The 19,065-nt window shown below is 40.8% G+C and overlaps 1 protein-coding gene across 4 annotated transcripts in view; it reads left to right on the top strand.

Moving 5' to 3' along the window:
- kcnip4a (potassium voltage-gated channel interacting protein 4a) overlaps nt 1–18,495 on the top strand; it is a 140,174-nt gene extending 121,679 nt beyond the window's left edge. For 3 of the 4 annotated variants that reach the window (XM_073474615.1, XM_073474614.1, XM_073474616.1), the window contains 7 exons: nt 6,354–6,478; nt 13,717–13,786; nt 14,302–14,372; nt 15,026–15,133; nt 16,208–16,312; nt 16,415–16,477; nt 16,565–18,495. In XM_073474615.1, the coding sequence (XP_073330716.1) occupies nt 6,354–6,478; nt 13,717–13,786; nt 14,302–14,372; nt 15,026–15,133; nt 16,208–16,312; nt 16,415–16,477; nt 16,565–16,612 (590 nt within the window). In that variant the 3' untranslated portion in view covers nt 16,613–18,495. Of the gene's footprint in view, nt 1–4,854; nt 4,951–6,353; nt 6,479–13,716; nt 13,787–14,301; nt 14,373–15,025; nt 15,134–16,207; nt 16,313–16,414; nt 16,478–16,564 lie in introns of all 4 variants that reach the window. The other variant, XM_073474613.1, reaches the window with a different exon arrangement.
- Nucleotides 18,496–19,065: the final 570 nt, after the last annotated feature.

Genomic DNA, 19,065 nt, shown 5'->3' with positions numbered 1-19,065 from the left:
TCATATTACATTCTGTCTGTTTATTTCATAGGCACATATTTGTACTGTGTTGACTTGAAGGATTTTTACCTATTGAATCTGTTTTTCATTGGGTTTGGGACATTTACCAGTTACAGCTTGTAATGGCTTGCTTAGTTACATACAGCCATTGTTAGCTAGCCTTGTGGCGTGATCCGCCACCAGAGTTAAATGCTGATTAGCAAATGTTAGCATGCTAGCAAGCTAAACTCAGACACAAGATGATATAAAAATTCCACCTGCTAAAGATCAACATGTTAGCACTGTGAGCATGTTAGCATGTTGACTTTATGGTTTAGCTCAAAGTGCAGCCTCACTAAGCAGCTATCATGGCTGTCGACTCTTGTACCAAGAAAAATAAGTGTGTCATTGTGTTGGGATATTTGTGTTCATTATTTAAGGGGGTTTTCATATTACCTGTGTGGAAACAGGCCTTTCTTTTCTAACCATTAAGTGCAACTAAGAGGGGTCACTGAGACTCATTCAATTAGACTAAGTCAGCCATCAACTGTAACACAGAGCCACTGTCCAAGTGTGGTCAAAGATCTTCAGCCCACTCCTGAAGCTGTAAAAGCTCACATGCCGGCCGCTGTTGCCTGTAACACTATCATGTAAACTGTCAGAAGATAAGTTGTGCTCCCTCGGAGTCGTGGCCTACTTTTGTGAGCCCCGCCTTGTTGGCGCCGGGGTGCTAAAAGGACAGCGAGGAACTGGAGCAAAATTGTATAAGTTAGGACCTCGTCTCAGACACACAGAGAAACATACTCACACAGAGGCTTCTGAGTAAAGACACTTGGTGCTAGTTTCACACACACACACACACACACACACACAGATGTAGCCACACTGTTTTAGCCTGATAACAGAGGGGAGAAAAGGCTGGTAACAACAAAGTAAGAGAGAAAGAGTGATGACATAAAATGCAGGGTCTGATGAATGCTATAGTAAACTATCTTGGCCAATTTCACACAGATTAAACCTCCACTTTCTCCACCATACATCCATTTCATAATTTTAATTTGAATCTCATACGGAGTAAGGGTTTTTGCACTTACTGTATTAAATCCATCGGTCCCATGTGGACCCCCAGGCCATCATTTGCCTCTGTGCAGCACTCACTGAACACACACCCTCATACCACAACAAAGACGCAGCAAGCTCAGCAGCACTGTTCTCAAATTGACCCGAGATTTATTGATATCAAGCAGCCATCCGTGGTCAACTACGAGAGATTTTAGTTTGCACACAATATAGATCTATCAAATATTTATTAGCCAGTCCTTTACGGGTTATGGATCCAATTGATTTAGGACTAGTGAGGTTTTACCCTCTAGCTTGACTTTACCTTGGAGATAAGTGATTCCTGAATTCCAAACCTTGAGGGAGTGTGGCTGTTGAACCATGATTGATCGGCCCATGCTCATACTCTCACATTCATTTTTCAGGGTTTAAGCATTTTTGCAGCTTTGTCAGCGTACTGATGACGAAGATACTGTGTAGTAGACCATTTTATGGCTAATAGTCTACAAAGCTAGTTTCACTATGTCCCCTGGTAATTATGTTTTGCTGAGGCATTTTTCTTTGTTTATAACCCTCCATAGGGCATCCAATCTCATTCTCTTGTATTGCTGCAGGCTAAAATGGCTAAGGCAGCTTTGTGACTCCTAGTTAGATTTCTGATGAGCTGTACAGTCAGCTACAACCTGCCATTAATACAGCTGTCACTCAACGAGCTGCTACGGTCTGTTTTTTTCTTTCAAGGAAGGCAAAAGTATAGCATGGCTTTGTGTTTGCACGTTAAATGCGTAGACTCTATAGAATCCTTCATGTTTGCTTGATACACTCGATTCTTCAGGACAACACCACCCATTGGGTTTTTTATAAGGCCTTTGACCTTTGTGGCTAAGGGCACCAGGGCACAGCACGAGGCGCTCTCTAGATTATCACACACATACTTAAGCGCCAGATCCATTTTGTCAATAAACTAAAAGGGCAAACATTAATCAGACAGCCGTGACTGCATGCTCTTTTCCTGTCTGATTAAGCGCTGTGTCGCTCACGCTCTGCTTTATTCCACTTTAGAGGTCCGCTTTTTTTTTATTGCCTTCATGTTCGTTCAGCTTCTCACCACCAGTCAAGCTTTCAGTTCTATCAGTGATAGCACAGATTGTATGATTTAGCTCTTTCAGTGTTTGCACTACATCCCAGACTCACTCACTGTTCAGATGAAGAATACACTAAATCCTCACCACAATGTCCTTGAGCTCTGAGTGAGAAAATATGTGTCTGTCATACAGTAATGCTTCCATATAAAACCATCTTGCTGTCAAGACCAATATCACTTGGTAACAAAAGCAACATCTGTCTAGTTCAACCGCAGTGAGAGCGCTCAGACGTTTCCTCCCCACTGAGCAAGGAAGGAAGTGTCAAACAGGTAACAAGAACAGATGAGAGCTTCACTGTATCCCTTCATCCTCTAAATCTCAAAGTTATTGTGTCATTATTGAGGGCAGCATGAACTGGCCTTAAGCTGACAGCATCACCAGTTTCTTTTATGGGAACTTTGCTGTGTGCCATAATGTTGTTATGTACATTGTGCCAGATCTGAGCCAAGAGCTTTTAGCCATCTGCTCTGTATCTGTGCCGTGTTTACACTGTGAGGGTGAAAAGGCTGAGATGGGATTTTAACTGTGCAACGTTTCTGTCCGTGCCAGCTTGGTGTAAAAAAGTTTTTGGCGCGATTAGGAACTGTTGCTGTAGGTCAACTCTGCCATTTTTGCTGAGCATTTTCTCAAAGGATGTCACATTTAGCACATCGATAAAGTGGCTATCATCAATGGCTGGCATCAGATTTTGTACAGACATTTGGTGCACCAATAGGATTAATTGTAACAGCTTTGATGATCCCTGACTTGTCCTCGAGCATGACCATGAAGGCAACATTTGTAGTTTTGAGTGTCTCAAAAACCGTTGACACAATATTTCGTACAGATATGTATGTCCTCTACAGGATGAACTTTTCACATAGCACCATCATCTAGACACATTTTTTATTTTTTCTAGCTATCGACATTTTTCAATTATTGGAATTATCCGATTTCATTGTTATCATTGCTTTTGTTGGTGCCCAATTGCCTATTAAAAAATGACCTACATTTTTAAATCATTGATGCAGCCAGCTCTCTCTGTCTGTAGTTACCAATCTGTGGTCTCACTCAATGTCCGGCCCACAACATTATCTGATTGGTTACTCGTGTTGATTATCAGTCTGCAAAGTAGCTAGTAACCTAAATTATCAAATAAATGTAGTGGAATAAAAGTAGAAAGTAGAAGATAATGTTAACTTGCTAAACTAACGTGGTGACAGTGGTCAACAACTTAACATTGTGAGCATGTTAGCATGCTGAAATCAGCATTTAGCTCAAAGCACTGCTTTGCAGTATTTTTCACTTTGTCTGTCTGACCTCACTGTAGTCTCACTCTAATGCATGACAGGCAGGCATTTATGACAAAGCATATCTTACTCAATTCTGATATTGATTTTTTTGAATGGCTTAGGACATTCCTATTTATTGAACTGACCTACGCTCACACCACAACAAGCCTTTTTTAGGTATCATTTTTCTCTTGCCCAGTAGTTTCACACTGAGCCACAGCCAATTTTCCACTGGACCGCCATGATGTTGCAGACCAGGTTAGAGATTTATGACACAATTTTCACAGCCTTTGTTCAGTGATGTAATTGTTACCATTTCGTCCCTTTATAGCCCAGGTTTATAGAGACCTCTTACAACTCCCATCGGCCATCTTGATGTTAGGTTGACTGGTTATAAACATGCCGTGAGCTCTACCTCTGCTATAATGTTGTGCCTGCAATCGCAGCCTCTAAATTAATTGAGTGTTGGCGTGATTGATAAACGGTTCGAAGGGAGCTCGTTCGGAAGCCCACTGCTGCCATCAAACCTTACACTGAATTTTTCAGACTAGCCCGGAGCGTGAGGGGAAATAGGCTTGTGCGCTTACAGGCAAGGCTGTAAACTTACTACATAATGACTTTCTTACTCACAGTGCTGTGAATTGTGGTCATCATTTTAAACCTCGGATAGGCCACTTTACTAGTCATGCACCATGCTACCTTTGTTACGCTGACAGGATATACTTTTGTCAAGGAGCATGCTTGACTGTGTGTAAAAAGAGTTGACACCTGACGAGATATCAAATTACTGCCTGACTTGAGGTCACGGGCACCATATCCTATTCACAGCATGCATTTTACACTGATGACCTACAGTGTGCAAGGAGACTTGTCAATAAGTAATGTAACCCAGTGAACTAGTTGTAGATCACTTACAGTGACGCCATGTTTAGACAGCCTTGAACTTAGAATTTACTGTGATAGGTTTACATGTAGATACACACAGAAAAGCAAAAGAGGGAACTACTCTTGCAATTACAGTATATTCATCTAACATCGCCACATTAAGTGATCCCCTAACTGTTAACTAGTGCAACCAACACGTCAAAGTTTTTATTTTCCCCAAAAATGCAGGGCCATGATTAGTATATATTGGGGGGGGGGACATCTTCTCCAGCAGAAGCGGTTGCTTTACTGCTGACGTCATCTCTTACTGTCTTTTGAAGCTTCCTGGTGCAGCTATAAACTAATGCAGTGCAAAAATACTGTGTTGTTGTCCTGAAGAACCAGCTGTGAAATAGCCTTCTGTCTATTTGAACTATAATTCTATGACTCCTCGCCTCTTGCATGTCCAGTTTCCGAGAATGTACAGAGGCTTTTAGTTATCTGGGTAACTGTCGGACCTGATGCTGTATTTCCAGGCTACCCTCAGATTGTCCACAAGCGCGGGGTGAGAGCTCGACTCATGAGGCTCTTTCCATGCTCCACAGCCAAAAAGTCATCCTCCAGTAATCAAAGCAAGTGGCTCTTCCAAGGCTCTTTCCCTTTCTCTGTCTCTCTCTGTGATGATTTGTTTTTTTGTTGTCTCAGATGCTTTTCTTTTCTGTGGCTTTACACGGTATGGGTGCAGACACTCAATATAGGCTTTAGTCACACAGGATTGCTTGAGTCAGAATTCAGCTACAAAGTTCATATTTAAAAATCTTTTTTTTTTCACTGTTTCTGGCTTTACAGTTGAAGTAAAAAGACTTCTTGTTGATCGTGTGATTTGATTTAATATTTAAATGCAGATTACAGTGTTTCCTTACAACTTCTGGACAAATTTGATGATGAGAATGAGACGAAACAGCTGTTTTATCTCCTTATGATATATCACTAATCATCACCTATGAATACAAAGCATTAGCTCCATACCAGCAGGTCAATTGTGCTCTGTTAGAGGATGTGGCCTTTTAGTGGACCACAATAAGACCCTTGAAGCTAATGAGGCATTTAGACACTGTGTCACACTTCAGGTATGTGAGACGCCCTGTGCCAACAAGACAAGTCTCAAAAGCTGTGCTGCAAGCACAGTGCAGTCTGTGACAGGGCCAGGACAGCATCTGCCATCGTTACAGGCCTATTAAAAAGTATCACCAGGTTCAGTTGCCCTCCTTCATGAAGAGACTCTCTGCCACGAGGACTTAGCTCTGGGGTCGCAGTAACACTAATTGCCACTGCTGTCGTGTGTGGTGTAGAGAAGAAGAAGGCATTCAGACCTTTGTTTATTTTGTGAAGTGAGTTTTGCATTTGCATAGGCGCTGCTAAAATGAAGAGAAAAGGGCTGACAAATTGAATCACCTAGAATTTGTGGCCAGAACATGCCAAAATGTGGCAGGTTTGAAAAAAAGTTGCAAATGTCTAGGATAAAGGTACCCTGCAGAGTTTTTAGTGCTAAAAAGCATTGTTTTTACTATCAGGTGCCCATTTCGTTTGTACAATGCGTGCACATAAGAACCTACTTGCATACAGGTGAGGCAACACAACATCCTCCTGCTGGTTTCACAATGTTTCAGTGATTGAGAGTAGTAACACTAGAGGAAACACAGCAATGCACCAGCAAAGACAGGGAGAAGAAAACAAGCTAGCAAACATGGCTGTAAACAATGCAGCATTTAAAAATATTTAAAACACAAGCTTTGCAACAGTTTTAGGAGAAAGGGAATGTTTGCTAGACCTCAAGAATACAATGTGTTTTAGGTAAAAACACTTAATATAAACATTTGTTTATTAACCAGACATCTCCACAGGGCACCTTTAATTTGCTGACATATGGAATTGTACTGGGCTCTATGAAATTCTGGCCACAAAAATGCTAATTTTCAAAGCATTTCATGGGCATCTGTTCACATCTGACCCTCTTCCTCCTCCTCCTCTCCAGATAGCGTTGAAGATGAGCTTGAACTATCCGCAGTCCGCCATCGCCCAGAGGGCTTGGAACAGCTTGAAGCCCAGACCCGTTTCTCCCGCAAGGAGCTTCAGATCCTTTACCGCGGCTTCAAGAATGTAAGTGACAAGGCCACCATGCAGCCTCACCACCATGCATAATGTACAGCTCAGTGGGCTTTTGTCTCTCCTGGACATCTCTCTTTCTTGGACATCAAACAACATGGTTTCCTTTGAATTCATTAGATTTTTTTTCTTTCTTTACATCCTTAGCGGCAGGGGTGTTCCTTTCAACAGCTCCACTTCTTTCTAGTTCTTATCACTATTCAGTGTGCACTGTGCTTGTGTAGCAGGAAAATAATAATCAAGCATTTGAGGAATACTATTTCGCTGGATCATCTACATCTCATACTACATTTTATTATATCCAATTGTGCTTACCACAGAAAATTTGAATTTCTGTACATTGTTCACTGTGCCAAAGATAATTAGGTCATTTCTCGAACACATCGTGGAAGATTACCGATGAGTAATCAGGTCAAAGTCCTCCAGAGCAGCCCATATGAAACCACCTCACTTCATTGTCACCTCTGGTGTGAGGCGTAATGAGATGACCCAGAATTAACTCAACCCAAATTGTCTGGCAATGAAAGAGACGAGGACTGCAATGAGTCCTGTGATAGTGAAATTCCCAGCGGGCTTCAGTTTCCTGTTGAGCCTGCACTATGCTCCAGTCAAGTCCCTGCAAAGCCTGCCCATTAGTCCGCTTCCACTTGAGACAGAGTAAGAGGTAAGAAGTGTACTAATGAGGCCTTTAATTTGTGCCGCACACTCTGCCTGACTTCCTCTGTCACTGAGGGAGAGAATAATGCATATGTTTATAGGCACCTCCCAGTTTTTGCTTTTTGTCATTACAGATTTTGCATTTTATTTTTAGCCACACTAGCAGCAAGGCTCTAGGGATGGCGTTGTCAGACAGTCAACCTAAAATATCAACAGCTATTAGATGGACATTCATGGTGCCTGGAGGATGAGTCCTGTTGACTTCGGTCATGGCTTGGCTTTTTATCTGGCACCACCAGTAGGTCAAAGTTTTTTACACTGAAATATCTCATTGTCCGCATGATGGATAGGCACACATCTTTGGACTGACGGGTCATCCCAGTGGCTGCATCCCCATGAGTTAGGTAATCCCTTCAATTTTCCTCCAGGGTCACCATTAAGTTAAAATCAGGACACTGACTGAATGAAACATGGGCAAAGCTTCCAGCACTGTGTGAAGTGAAGCCAATGTGGAAGTGCCTAAAACCTGCATTCTTTCAAATGGTCAGCAGGGGGCAACTCCACTGGTTTCAAAAATAAGTCTAACTGTATGGAAGCTTATGAGAAAAGGACCATACTTCTCACTTTACTTATTACCTCAGTAAACAGTTCCCTAATGAGTTTATGGTCTCAATCGCTAGTTCAATTCTTCTTTAATGCAGCATGACGTTCATTTGAAAATGTACAGTCTCTAGCTAGCAGCTAGCAAGCTGTACTCTGTGTTTAGTGCTAATTCGCATATCACTGGCATGCTAACATCATCATTATTTAGCAACAACCCGCTAAATGTCGTCCTGCTAACATTGTCATTGTGAGCATGTTGCCATGCTGATGTTAGCATTTAGCTCAAAGCAAGTACAGCCTCACAGAACCGAGAGCCTGGCTGTTAGTATTTTTTTTTTGATTATTATTTTGTGTGCTAAGAATAAACCTCCTTTTCATTTTTATTCAAAGTTACTCATCAATGCTGTGTAATAAGACAGATGCTGTTTGGGCAGAAGTCCAAATTGCAGAAAGAGTCACGATGCTGAAATTACAGCTACAAAACAGCTTCACTGAGTCTGTAGTGTAGCTCAGCTCACTGCCAGGGTCAAACAGCTCATCTCTGTCTTGCCCCAACCCGGTGACATTGGCAGAATAAATGTGAGCTTTTAAGGCCAGCCAGACTAATAGAAGCTGGCGTGGTCCCAAGATGAGAAATTTGGCCCTTTGTCCTTGTCGTCCAGTCTTTCGAAGCAAATCAAATGTCTTTAGGGGACAGGATTGGGCCATTTGTCTTGACAACAAACTTGTCATTCACTTGTAGTGCAGGTGGTCAAAGTGGAGCTTTGTCTTAGATCCAGCAATATGTCTAGCAGGGAGAAAAATAAGACCTCTGGCTCTGTGTCTGGCTCTTAAGGTGGAATTTGAGCAAAGGTCACCTTAAAGGTGTGAGAGACTCCATTGTGTCATAAATCCTATGACCCCAGATTACAGGAAATAACGCAATATTGTCCTCACGTCCTGGCTAAATCTGCTGGGCTTTCACAGTTCACAGTCAGGGGCACTGCCTCGGGCATTAGATTAAGATCTCATAGTTTCTATTCCATCAGTGATGATGCCTCTGTTCACAGGTTTATTTCATTCCCCACACTGCTTATTGCCACTTCGCTTCACCAGACTCGGAGAGGGCTTTGACAGATTGTATTTTTGATTTTATTATCATGGATGAGCAAATCCTACAAGCATATCAAAGGAATACAAATACATTTTCTGACCTCTCACCGTCTAATGGGATTGACACTGAATAATTGGTAAAATGGAACAACGTGCAAGGACAAGTGGAAAAAGACAACCTCATTTGTCATATTCTACAAAACATACAACTTATAATATTCTAATTGGATTTGTCCATTATTTCTGTGTTGATTTAGAGGTGGATGAAAAAAACTCAATATGAAAAACTCCAACAACTATAATTGCATCTTCACAAACTCCATTAACGTCCACGTTTCCTCAAATGCTCTACAATATTCTTTAGATTATAAATGTAAAATATCCAAATGTAAATGATGTTGTGTCCGTAATGGGGTTCTATCAGCGCTTCACCGAGGCAAAGAAAAATGCATTATGAGAAAATAGCTTTCTCAAAAAGTTGATATTAATGGCTTTTGTTAAGAACAGTTTGTGAATGAGGTCCTGACTTTTAGCTTAGCCACATCAAAGTTTATCCTGATGGGACCCCCCGGGCAGTTCAGTGAGTGTAACTATTTCACTGAACTTTAAATTGAATTGCAGAGAAACCGTGTTGTACGTGATGATGACTAGATAATGCGCTGGCTTCAGTCTCAATTGAAGAAATGCCTCACTGGCCAATGTCACCATCAGGCTGAAAAGAGATGATAAAATATGATCACTTGAATTTCCACCGTTAGTGTGCGATTCGCTTCAACAATCACAAAGTTGTCCTGACCTTTAATTTTCCTTCAGGTTTTTGAGGATGAATTAGCAAGGTTAGGCGAAGAAGCTGACTTGGAACACAGCCATTCGTATATTACTGTCACACTTAATCAGTGTGTTAATAGTGTTGACAGCTGTAATTGCCCATCTGTGTATAGACACACACACACACACAGGCGTGCACAGACTGTACAAGCGAGGTGAAATTACATGTTTTAAAATCTCCCCCTCCTCTCTTTAAGTAGTTAATTACATGGCATTTTCTTGCGCTGCTTCGACAAAAGGTTGACTGTTGACAACCCATCCACTGCAGTGAAAAGAACATAAACAATGCTCCAATTAACAGAAGCTCCACTCCAGCAACAAAGAAATACTGTGTGAGCGTGGATGTGTTCCATGTTCAAGGTTTTCTCACAATGCTAAACACCTCTGAAGTCTTTGCTGTGATATAACTAAGAAAATGTTGGGAAACACAGTTATTCGAGTTAGATGAAAAGATCACCACTCAAGTATCAGATACTCAGGCTACAGATAGGAAAGGTTAGTTTTGTTAGCTTGTTTTTCACGGATCAAACAAACGGCTAATTTGTATCCCCCTTTAGCACGATCATCAGTCTTGTTTTTGACCAAATACCTGCAAAACTATTGACATTCCCAACAGCCTTGACTATACACTGCATATAGTGCTAACTACCAAATGTTAGCATTCTAACACACTAAAATAAGACAGTGAAAGATGCTAATTAACAAATGTTACGTGCTACATGGTAATCATAATACCTGAAAATCATCATGTCTGTATGCTGACGTTCACATTTACCTCAAAGCACTGCTACGTGTACAGCCACACAGACCCGCTAGCATGGCAGTAGACCGAGTGTAAACCCCTCTGTGATGTCACCCATTTGTTTGTGGATTACTGTTTGGCATTATGGTTATCGCCTCCTTGCTTTTTTTGAGCCACAGCCTACCATATTTGGACAAGAGGGTGGAGCTGGTTATGATATCCTCATTGGATCTGACTGAGAACCTGAGGACAAGGTAGCCACACCCTAAAGTATACCCTGCTTTATTGTCTATTTAACTCTAAATGGGAACATCATTTACAAAAAGAACATCATACTGTATTGAAGAAGACTTGAAACCAGCGATTGAGACCATAAACTCATTAGGAAACTGTTTACTGAGGTAATAAATCAAGTAAAAAGCAGGGTCATTTTCTCATAAGCTTATACTCAGTCAGACTTCTTTTTGAAACCAGTGGAGTCATGATAATATTTACCAAGAAGACAGAATCCAAAGATTCAAACAGCTTGAATTCTTTTCTCAATCCATGCCGCTCCTTAGTCTGTCTACCACAACCACAGAGTAGTCTTTCCACTCGCTACATCATTTGGATTTATGCGCTAGTTTAATGTGAACAGCACCACACACGTCACAACCTCCCAGACTTTATTAGATCAGGTTTGCAAGGACTGCCAAAACTGTAATTTAGAAACAGACTCAGACTAGTGCTCATTCTGTCTCCCCAACTTCCCCAAAATTCTTGACCTCACCTCACCCCACAAGATACGCAACTGGGTCTGTGAGACAACAACAGAAGAAGAAGTGTCAGGGGACTCATGCAGACAACCTTGCAGCATCCTCCTTAGCTTGAAACAGGAGGAGCCCGTTTGAAGCAAAACAACAAGGTTTCATCTTTATTTTTTTTCACACCCACAGCTCTGTTTCCCAAAGTGTCTGCTCAGAAATGGTCACAGGAAGGAGGAAACCCATTGTACCCTGTGATTCTTACTAGTTTGCTCACACTGGGGAAATAACTTGTCTCTCACATCCCTCATCATCCCAGAAATTACTGGCTGCAGGAAACTCAACTGAAGTGAGATTGAAATCAAATTGTTATAAACATTTAATTTGGACATGCAGTAGTGCATAGGAACATTTTCCCAATTTCTTTATTGTCTGGCTTATGATTTGTGTATAAACTGTATCAGAGAGGTGTTATTTCATCCACTCCAGGTGCCGTAGGTTCCTTATCTTTGATTTGTTTCTGCAGCGTCCGCCTCGGCCGGTTTATTTTCTTGTATAGAAAACCCAGAGGCACATGTGCCTCCTGATTTGGAAATTTCACGATATAGGCGGAGCATTTCCTCTATTCCAAAGATTCAATATCCTGCCAGAGCGTGCAGCAGAAATTGAACCTGCAAAACTCGCTGTCTTTATAACACAAGCTGCTTTGTACAAGGTCATTCTCTAAGTCTTTGGTTGGCCCTTTTCTTTTAAAACAGACAAACAAGAGGCATCCGTCTTGGAGGTGTTATGTATGTATGAGTATTCAGTCTTTTTCACTGAATGCTGCCAGACAACCACAGGTGGGTGATTTTGAATGGCCATGGACAAGGTATCTATTGAGGCTTGGATGATTTTCATACCGTCTGGAAAAACCGAAGGACGGAAGCAACAGAAATGAAAAGCTGAATCCTTGATAGAATTAAATACTCTTCTAACGGCATCTTTTCATGATATACAGTCTAATGAAATGATACAAAGATGAATTAGCAGCTAAATTATTAACTTGATTTGGTGTATTTATGTCTTTCCTGTAAAAACAGGCAACTAGGCTGGGACAGAGAATACGGTGCAGGATTTGGCTCCTGGCACTCCGGACTTAGGACTGCTAGCTGCACGGTCAACCAAGCTAACTAGCTAACTGCAGCTACATTAAGCAGCAGTTAGTGGTTACTGTAGCAACAAAGCTACCATCAGGAAACTCCATAAATCACCTTAGTACTGTAATCTTGGTACTCGGTGCTGTTCTCGGAGGCTACGAATGGCCCCGGTCCAGAGGTGTTCATTGGGAGGCTGCTAGTGAGCAGTAGTAGTGGTAGTTAAACAACAAGTGAAGCAATCTGTCCAGAGTTGAGGCAGAGCAGCTGGGGGACATCAGAGGGAGATCCAGAAAATATTTTCTCCATAAAATTTGATCTCTCGAATCAGTGAATAAAGTTATAAAGTTGTGTTTTTGTACAATAATCCATGAGCCCCCGCCCTCGAAAACACTTTCTCTTTATACACCCAGGGTCACGTGCATGATGAGTCATGAACATTTGTTTTATTGGGATTAATAATGAATAATAATAATTTAATAATAAATATTGGAACATCAAACTGAAGAACTGTATAGAGGGGAGTAACACAAATGAAAAGATGAGTCCTTGAACGAATAAAATGTGTTCTAAAGGTATCTTTCCTCACGACACAGTCTGATTCAATGATCCAGACATGAATTAGCAACTCATTTTGTTAACTTGAAGTTTAACTTAACATCAAACTAAAAACTCACTGCTCTATCTGGTTGAAAATGTCAGTGTTGCTGCACCTTTAACCCTGCACTCTAACCACTGAAGTTCTGCAAAAACAAGATTTGCAGCTGCTCTTTAAAGCAAATATTGTCATGTAATTGCTGTTTTTAAAAGAAACCTTACTAAGTAACCTTTGGCTTAGCCTCCTAAATGTTAAAATCCCCTAAAAACATACTTTAAAGTTGCAATGTGTAAGAATTTTGGTTGAACACATTCAAAAATGAACTACAATTATCAACAGAATGTGAAGGAGTAACGGTTTCTACGTTCTGACATCTATGTAATGTGTGCAAAGCATGTTTAGCATGCTAACCAGCTAGCCCCATCTCATTCCAAAGCTCCTGTGCTAGCAGCGGAAACACCAACACTTACCTGGTGTTTCCAAGCTCCCTGTCTGGACTGCTAACTGCACAGTGAACTGAGCTAACTAGCTAACGGCAGCTTCAGTTACCAGCACTTAGGGATTAATCGGCTGGTTTTCTGCCTGTTATTTGTTTTAAGTATGAATTCAAGAAGTGAAGCCAATTCTTACATATTGCACCTATAAGACAAAAAATAATCATTTGTCTCGACAAAAGGTGAAAACATATTAATACATACATACACAGGCTTCAAGTTTCAGCCACACTACTTGTATTAGTTGTCTTAAACTCAGATTTATGTCGAGGAGTAATAAAGCAAGGAGTCTTTACTATAGACGCTGATTGACCGGTGCACTTCTATTCTGTCTTGCAGGAATGCCCCAGCGGAGTCGTCAACGAAGAAACTTTTAAAGACATCTACTCACAGTTCTTCCCACAAGGAGGTTTGTGTCATGTTCTTATTCAGAAGGAGCCTTCTTGGCTCTTAAAGCTGCGTCTGATCTCCCCTGTGTGCTGGACGTCCGGGTACTTGCAGTTAAACTTCCATCCAAGAAAATGTGTCTGAGAGAGAGGGGGTGGGAGTATGTCGCCTGGAGTAGCTCCGCTGTTGGCTCTTATCAATATGCAAAGATTCTAGCCGAGGAACAAGGGAGAAAACATTAGGAGGCTTTGATATATCTGTTCAGAGAGAAGAAAGACAGACCAGTAAATATAATAGCTCACCACACAAGAAACAATGATAAAGCTCTTAGCTCTAAGCATATTATTCTCTAATCTTATCATGAAAGAAGAAAAAAACATTGTGAGGAGCATTCGTCTTTGAAGTTGTTTTCCCAAACTTTCCTTTGAACCAACCAAGGTGTTTGGAGGAGGCGTTGCTGCTGCAGGTGTTGATTGAGCTGTAGTCACGGCAGATGTGTTTTTTGATTCCGTTTTTCTGACTTTGTTCCCTCCACAGATGCTTCAACATATGCACATTTCCTGTTCAATGCATTTGACACAGATCACAATGGCTCTGTGAGTTTTGAGGTAAGCCAAGTATTGTCATAATGCCGTTTTATATTAGCATTAGGTACATGACTGCGTGTGAGCCCGATGAAAGAAATAGTCATTCATATCGAAAACAAGTACACTGTGTATGTGTGGGTTGAAGATGTCGAAAGAAGTAAGCCCGTCACCTACCGATATTTATCAGTTCAAACATTTTCGACCCTGCGGGCCCCTGAGGCGTCACACTGGAGTATTATGTAACCTGCAGCCCCAGTAATTTTAATTTAGTCCAAGCAAATCTACTTGAGATGCTATCAACACGTGATTAATATTTATGAAGGGCATATATTTGCTTATTAGGACAGAAAAGCTGTCATTATGCCAAACCAGAGCTTCTCTTGCTAATGTGCAAGTCCATTCTGTTCAGAAGTACGGGGATTCCCCGAGGGCCCACGCAGATTATGAGTCGGCTAATAATTTGAATAACGAGGTATTTTTGATTTATGGTGCCGGCGCACTTGCTGTTTCATCATTTCCTTCTCATTAATACCTGACCATGACATCGTTGCAGAAATGTTGATGTATGAAGTCGGCTGAAAAACCTCCTATATTTAAAATACTGTTGTTTTTTTTATCTTTTAGTACTTGCTTAGAAAATGCTAGATATTAACATATGTTTTGTTTCTCTGCAGGATTTTGTGATGGGCCTTTCAATCCTCCTGCGAGGCACAATCCAGGAAAAACTCAACTGGGCTTTCAACCTGTATGATATCAATAAAGATGGATATATCACTAAAGAGGTATGGGCCAACAGTGAAATGTCACAAGACAACTACTGAAATTCTGAAGTACCCGTCTTTTATGAAGACGATTGCCAGCCAAGAGTTTTTCAAGTATCTCAACACTGCAGAGAGGATCCTTTCATAACTGGGCTGTCCATGCACCAGAAAGCTGCAAATATTTTTTTGAAATATTACCACTGCCAACTTATTTTTATTACCCTTATTATTCTATTTAATATGTTTTGACATTATTATCTTCTGTAAAACACATTGAGCTGCAATTTATGTATGAATATTAAAGGTGCTTTATAAATATTTTATTTTATTAGCAGTAGTAGTTTTGCTGGCAAACAAGCGGGGAGCTCTGGGTGTAGGCAACACAAAGGGAAGTTAAAATAGACACTGATACGAAGCTGGTTGAACATCTGCAAAGTTTCCCCTTAAGTGGTTGCCAGTGTTGCTCGCGGTGTAATGTAGCCACGCATGTAGGTTTTGTTTCATTTGTGGTGCTCACAGCATTGAAAGGTGACATTTTAACAAGGCTGAAGAGTCTACAGCCATGTGAGGCACCATCTTAGCTTTGTAGTTTAGCATATTAGCATGCTAACATTCGCTGATTAGCAGTAAACACATGCAGTGCAGGCTGATTGTACAAACTCGTATAAAATGATGTGTATACACGACAAATACAGATCTTGCAATTTGATCGAATAGTTTTCAGTCTTGACGAAAGTTGTGGATTGATCGACAGTCGCTACCATAGTGACTACTACTCACTTGCCTTAAAGCTCAACAGTGACAGTTTAACGCCCTGTTACTCTGAATAATCCACAAACCTCATTGTGAACTTGTCAGTAGAAAGTAGTTTCAATAAAACACGTCTACAGTGAGGTCAGTGGATTAGCCAGAATAATAGAGACATTTTTTCTCTTCGCTTCACAAATTAAATTCCATTCGTCTTAATTATATTGTAGCAGCAGAAATATCTGAGCTCAGAGTCTCGGGTACATACAAGTAAAATGTACCTGCATTGCTTCCCATAAGAAGTGAATCAGGAATGCTTTTTAACGGACTCTTTTCTGTGTGTCGTAGGAAATGCTAGACATCATGAAGGCCATCTACGACATGATGGGAAAATGCACATACCCTGTCCTCAAAGAGGAGACGCCTCGTCAGCATGTAGAAGTATTCTTTCAGGCAAGTGTGTCGTTGGCAGCGCTCACTGCACTGTGACTGTCAGTCACAGTAAAGAGGCTTTAGAAACCCTCCTTCATCATTATCTTTTCCTCTCTCCAACAGAAGATGGATAAAAATAAAGACGGGGTGGTGACCATAGACGAGTTCATCGACTGCTGCCAAAATGTAAGCTGGATATCCCGACACATCTCTTTCCCTGACTGTTGGCACGCGTTGTGTTTTCTCATCACATTGTTTTCTTTCTGTGCGCAGGATGAAAACATCATGCGATCAATGCACCTCTTTGAAAATGTTCTTTAACTCTTGGCTGACGGTGGAGCCTTTGGAAGAGAACACCATCTTTTAGCTTGGCCCAAACTTGGACTCATACTGTGTACAGTGTGCTATGCAGACTTTTGACCGTAGATAAAATATTGTTCATTACTGTGGGGCCACAAGTAGGAGTAGGCAAAACGGTGCGAACACTCTGGAATGAGTTGCCTTGTGAGCATTTTATTGAATTAGTAGAATAAACATCTTTACTTCAAGGCTGAATTCCAGCTCCTGTCTCTGGAGTGTCGTTCTATTCACTGCAAAATAGCCTTCAACTTTCTAAACACACGCAAGACACATTTCTGATAAAGTGGTTCAGACCGGCTCCTGGTATCTCTGTTGCAGCCTTGATTTATTTACTGCCAAGTGAAATCACTGTGACTTTTTACAGCTTGAAAAAAAAAAAAAACAGAATAAAATATCTGACGTCTCTGTTTTTGACATTCCAGACTGGCTCTCAACTCCAGAGTGTTCTTACCCCGACTTAGATAACCATTGTGGTATGTCTTTTTTTGCTCTTCGAGGGATACATGTAGAGAAAAGATACCAACACATCCATTGTACCATTTTGAACTGTATATACTATAGATAAAAAGCATTAGATAAGAACTCTATGAGAAACTTTTCAACTTTGTTCATGTTTACTTGCCAACTAGAACGAGACAACACAAGGATTGTATTGATGTCAAAAACCGGACCATAATATCGATGGTTTGTCTACAGAAGCACACAGGTAGCTATATTTACCATGAGTATAACATTAGATAAGTTTGTCACAGGATAAATGCTGCTTTGAGTGTATTTCAGTTAACCCTATGTATATTCCCTGTAAAGTAAACCATCTATCCATGTTTTTATTTTGTTTTTGAAGCACTGTTGGGGAGTTTACACTAAGAGCAGTGCTTGAGGTTATTTATATGGTATTATGGTCATTGTACAAAAACAAATTGTCAGTTGTACAGTATTAAATTAAATTTTGCTTTCGGGTGAATCGCAGGTCTTTAGATTTGTAATTCATGATTCAGACACTGTAACTTTGTATAGTACTCGTCATCATTGGGTCTTCTGCTAACACGCTCCCTGCTGTTTTCCTCCTCCTCCTCCTCTTCCTCTTCCTCTTCGTCCTGTGGGCCGAAGTCCGGTTGCCCACACCTTTCTCTGCCTGATTGGTTCCTGTTGCCTGTGATTAAAGCACCGCTTGGCCCAAAATGTGAGGAAAATGCAAGGCATGCTGGGTAGAAAAGTCTGGCTTACTGACTTCTTCTTGCTAAAACTACTGGATCACTGAGAGAAGTTTCTGGACGTTCTGTAAGTAATTTAAGAGTGTTGCAATCTGACTTTCTCCTCTTTTCCACACCGACTTGGACAATGGATACAGGGAAGTTGAGAAATGGCTGAGTTTTTGGTGAATATTTTGCAGCATTTGACAGTTTATCGCTAGATGTCACTACACTGTATTACGGTCAAAAACATAAAGATCTCCTCAGTGTGGTCATCCATTCATTTAGTAAAGAAAATAGCACATTTTTCTCAGTTGCATTCTTGTGTAATTAGAGGTCTTGTGTATATTTCTATCAAGAAAAGCATCAAATCTGCCATTTTTTCCTCAATTTGTGTTTGTGTGCCTTATTGTTTGTAAAATGTTATGTTCATGTTTTGTTGACAGCTCAGTTTTTATTCTCAGAAACATAATTTTGAACTCTTGACAACATTTTTGCAACATTACCGACAATATACCCCAGTGGATGTATAAACTGACTTTCTGAAAAATAACGAAGCATTTCTACATTTCTTCTGTAAATAATACCTAAAGCTCTAAAGTCAGCGACCTCTGACAAAAGTGAAAAAATAAACTATACACCTCAAACTTCCACATTGTGTTAAATGGCTTAATACACATTAAAGGCTGCACGTGTTCGCATATGGTCACCAAAACCACCTCAGTGTGTAGCAGTCCAATTGTTTGACTTGCTATTTTTCTTTGTTAGGGCTGATTTTCCTCATGACTGATTGCAGGGGATTCGGAGCACCTGTGCACAGGTGGGGAGACTCCTGATTGAGGAGTGGAAGCAGCTTGGGGCATTTCCTTCCCAGCCAATCAGGGTGTGACAACACCCTGATTGGTCACAAGTGTATGATAATAGCGGCATTTAGAAAACAACAATAATTCTTGACTTGATGGATTATAAGTAATTATTGAAGGTCACATTATGGGACCACTTCAGTACATTGTCTACATTTTTTTTATCTAAATTGGTCTATCAAAACATTTGATCCTGTGATGTCATATTACAGATCTTCACACAGTTGGCTTGTAATTTTGACGTGTCAAAAAACGTGTCATCTGGCTCCCCCTTGTGGTGGTAAGAGGATAACACACATGAGGACAAAATATACTTTTTGCCACCTGGATTTCCATCATGAAACAACAATATAAAGGT

Source organism: Pagrus major, chromosome 10 (genome assembly GCF_040436345.1).
Source record: "Pagrus major chromosome 10, Pma_NU_1.0".
Taxonomy (NCBI): domain Eukaryota; kingdom Metazoa; phylum Chordata; class Actinopteri; order Spariformes; family Sparidae; genus Pagrus; species Pagrus major.
The sequence above is the reverse complement of the archived record's forward strand: the minus strand, read 5'-3'. Positions and strand labels throughout refer to the sequence as shown.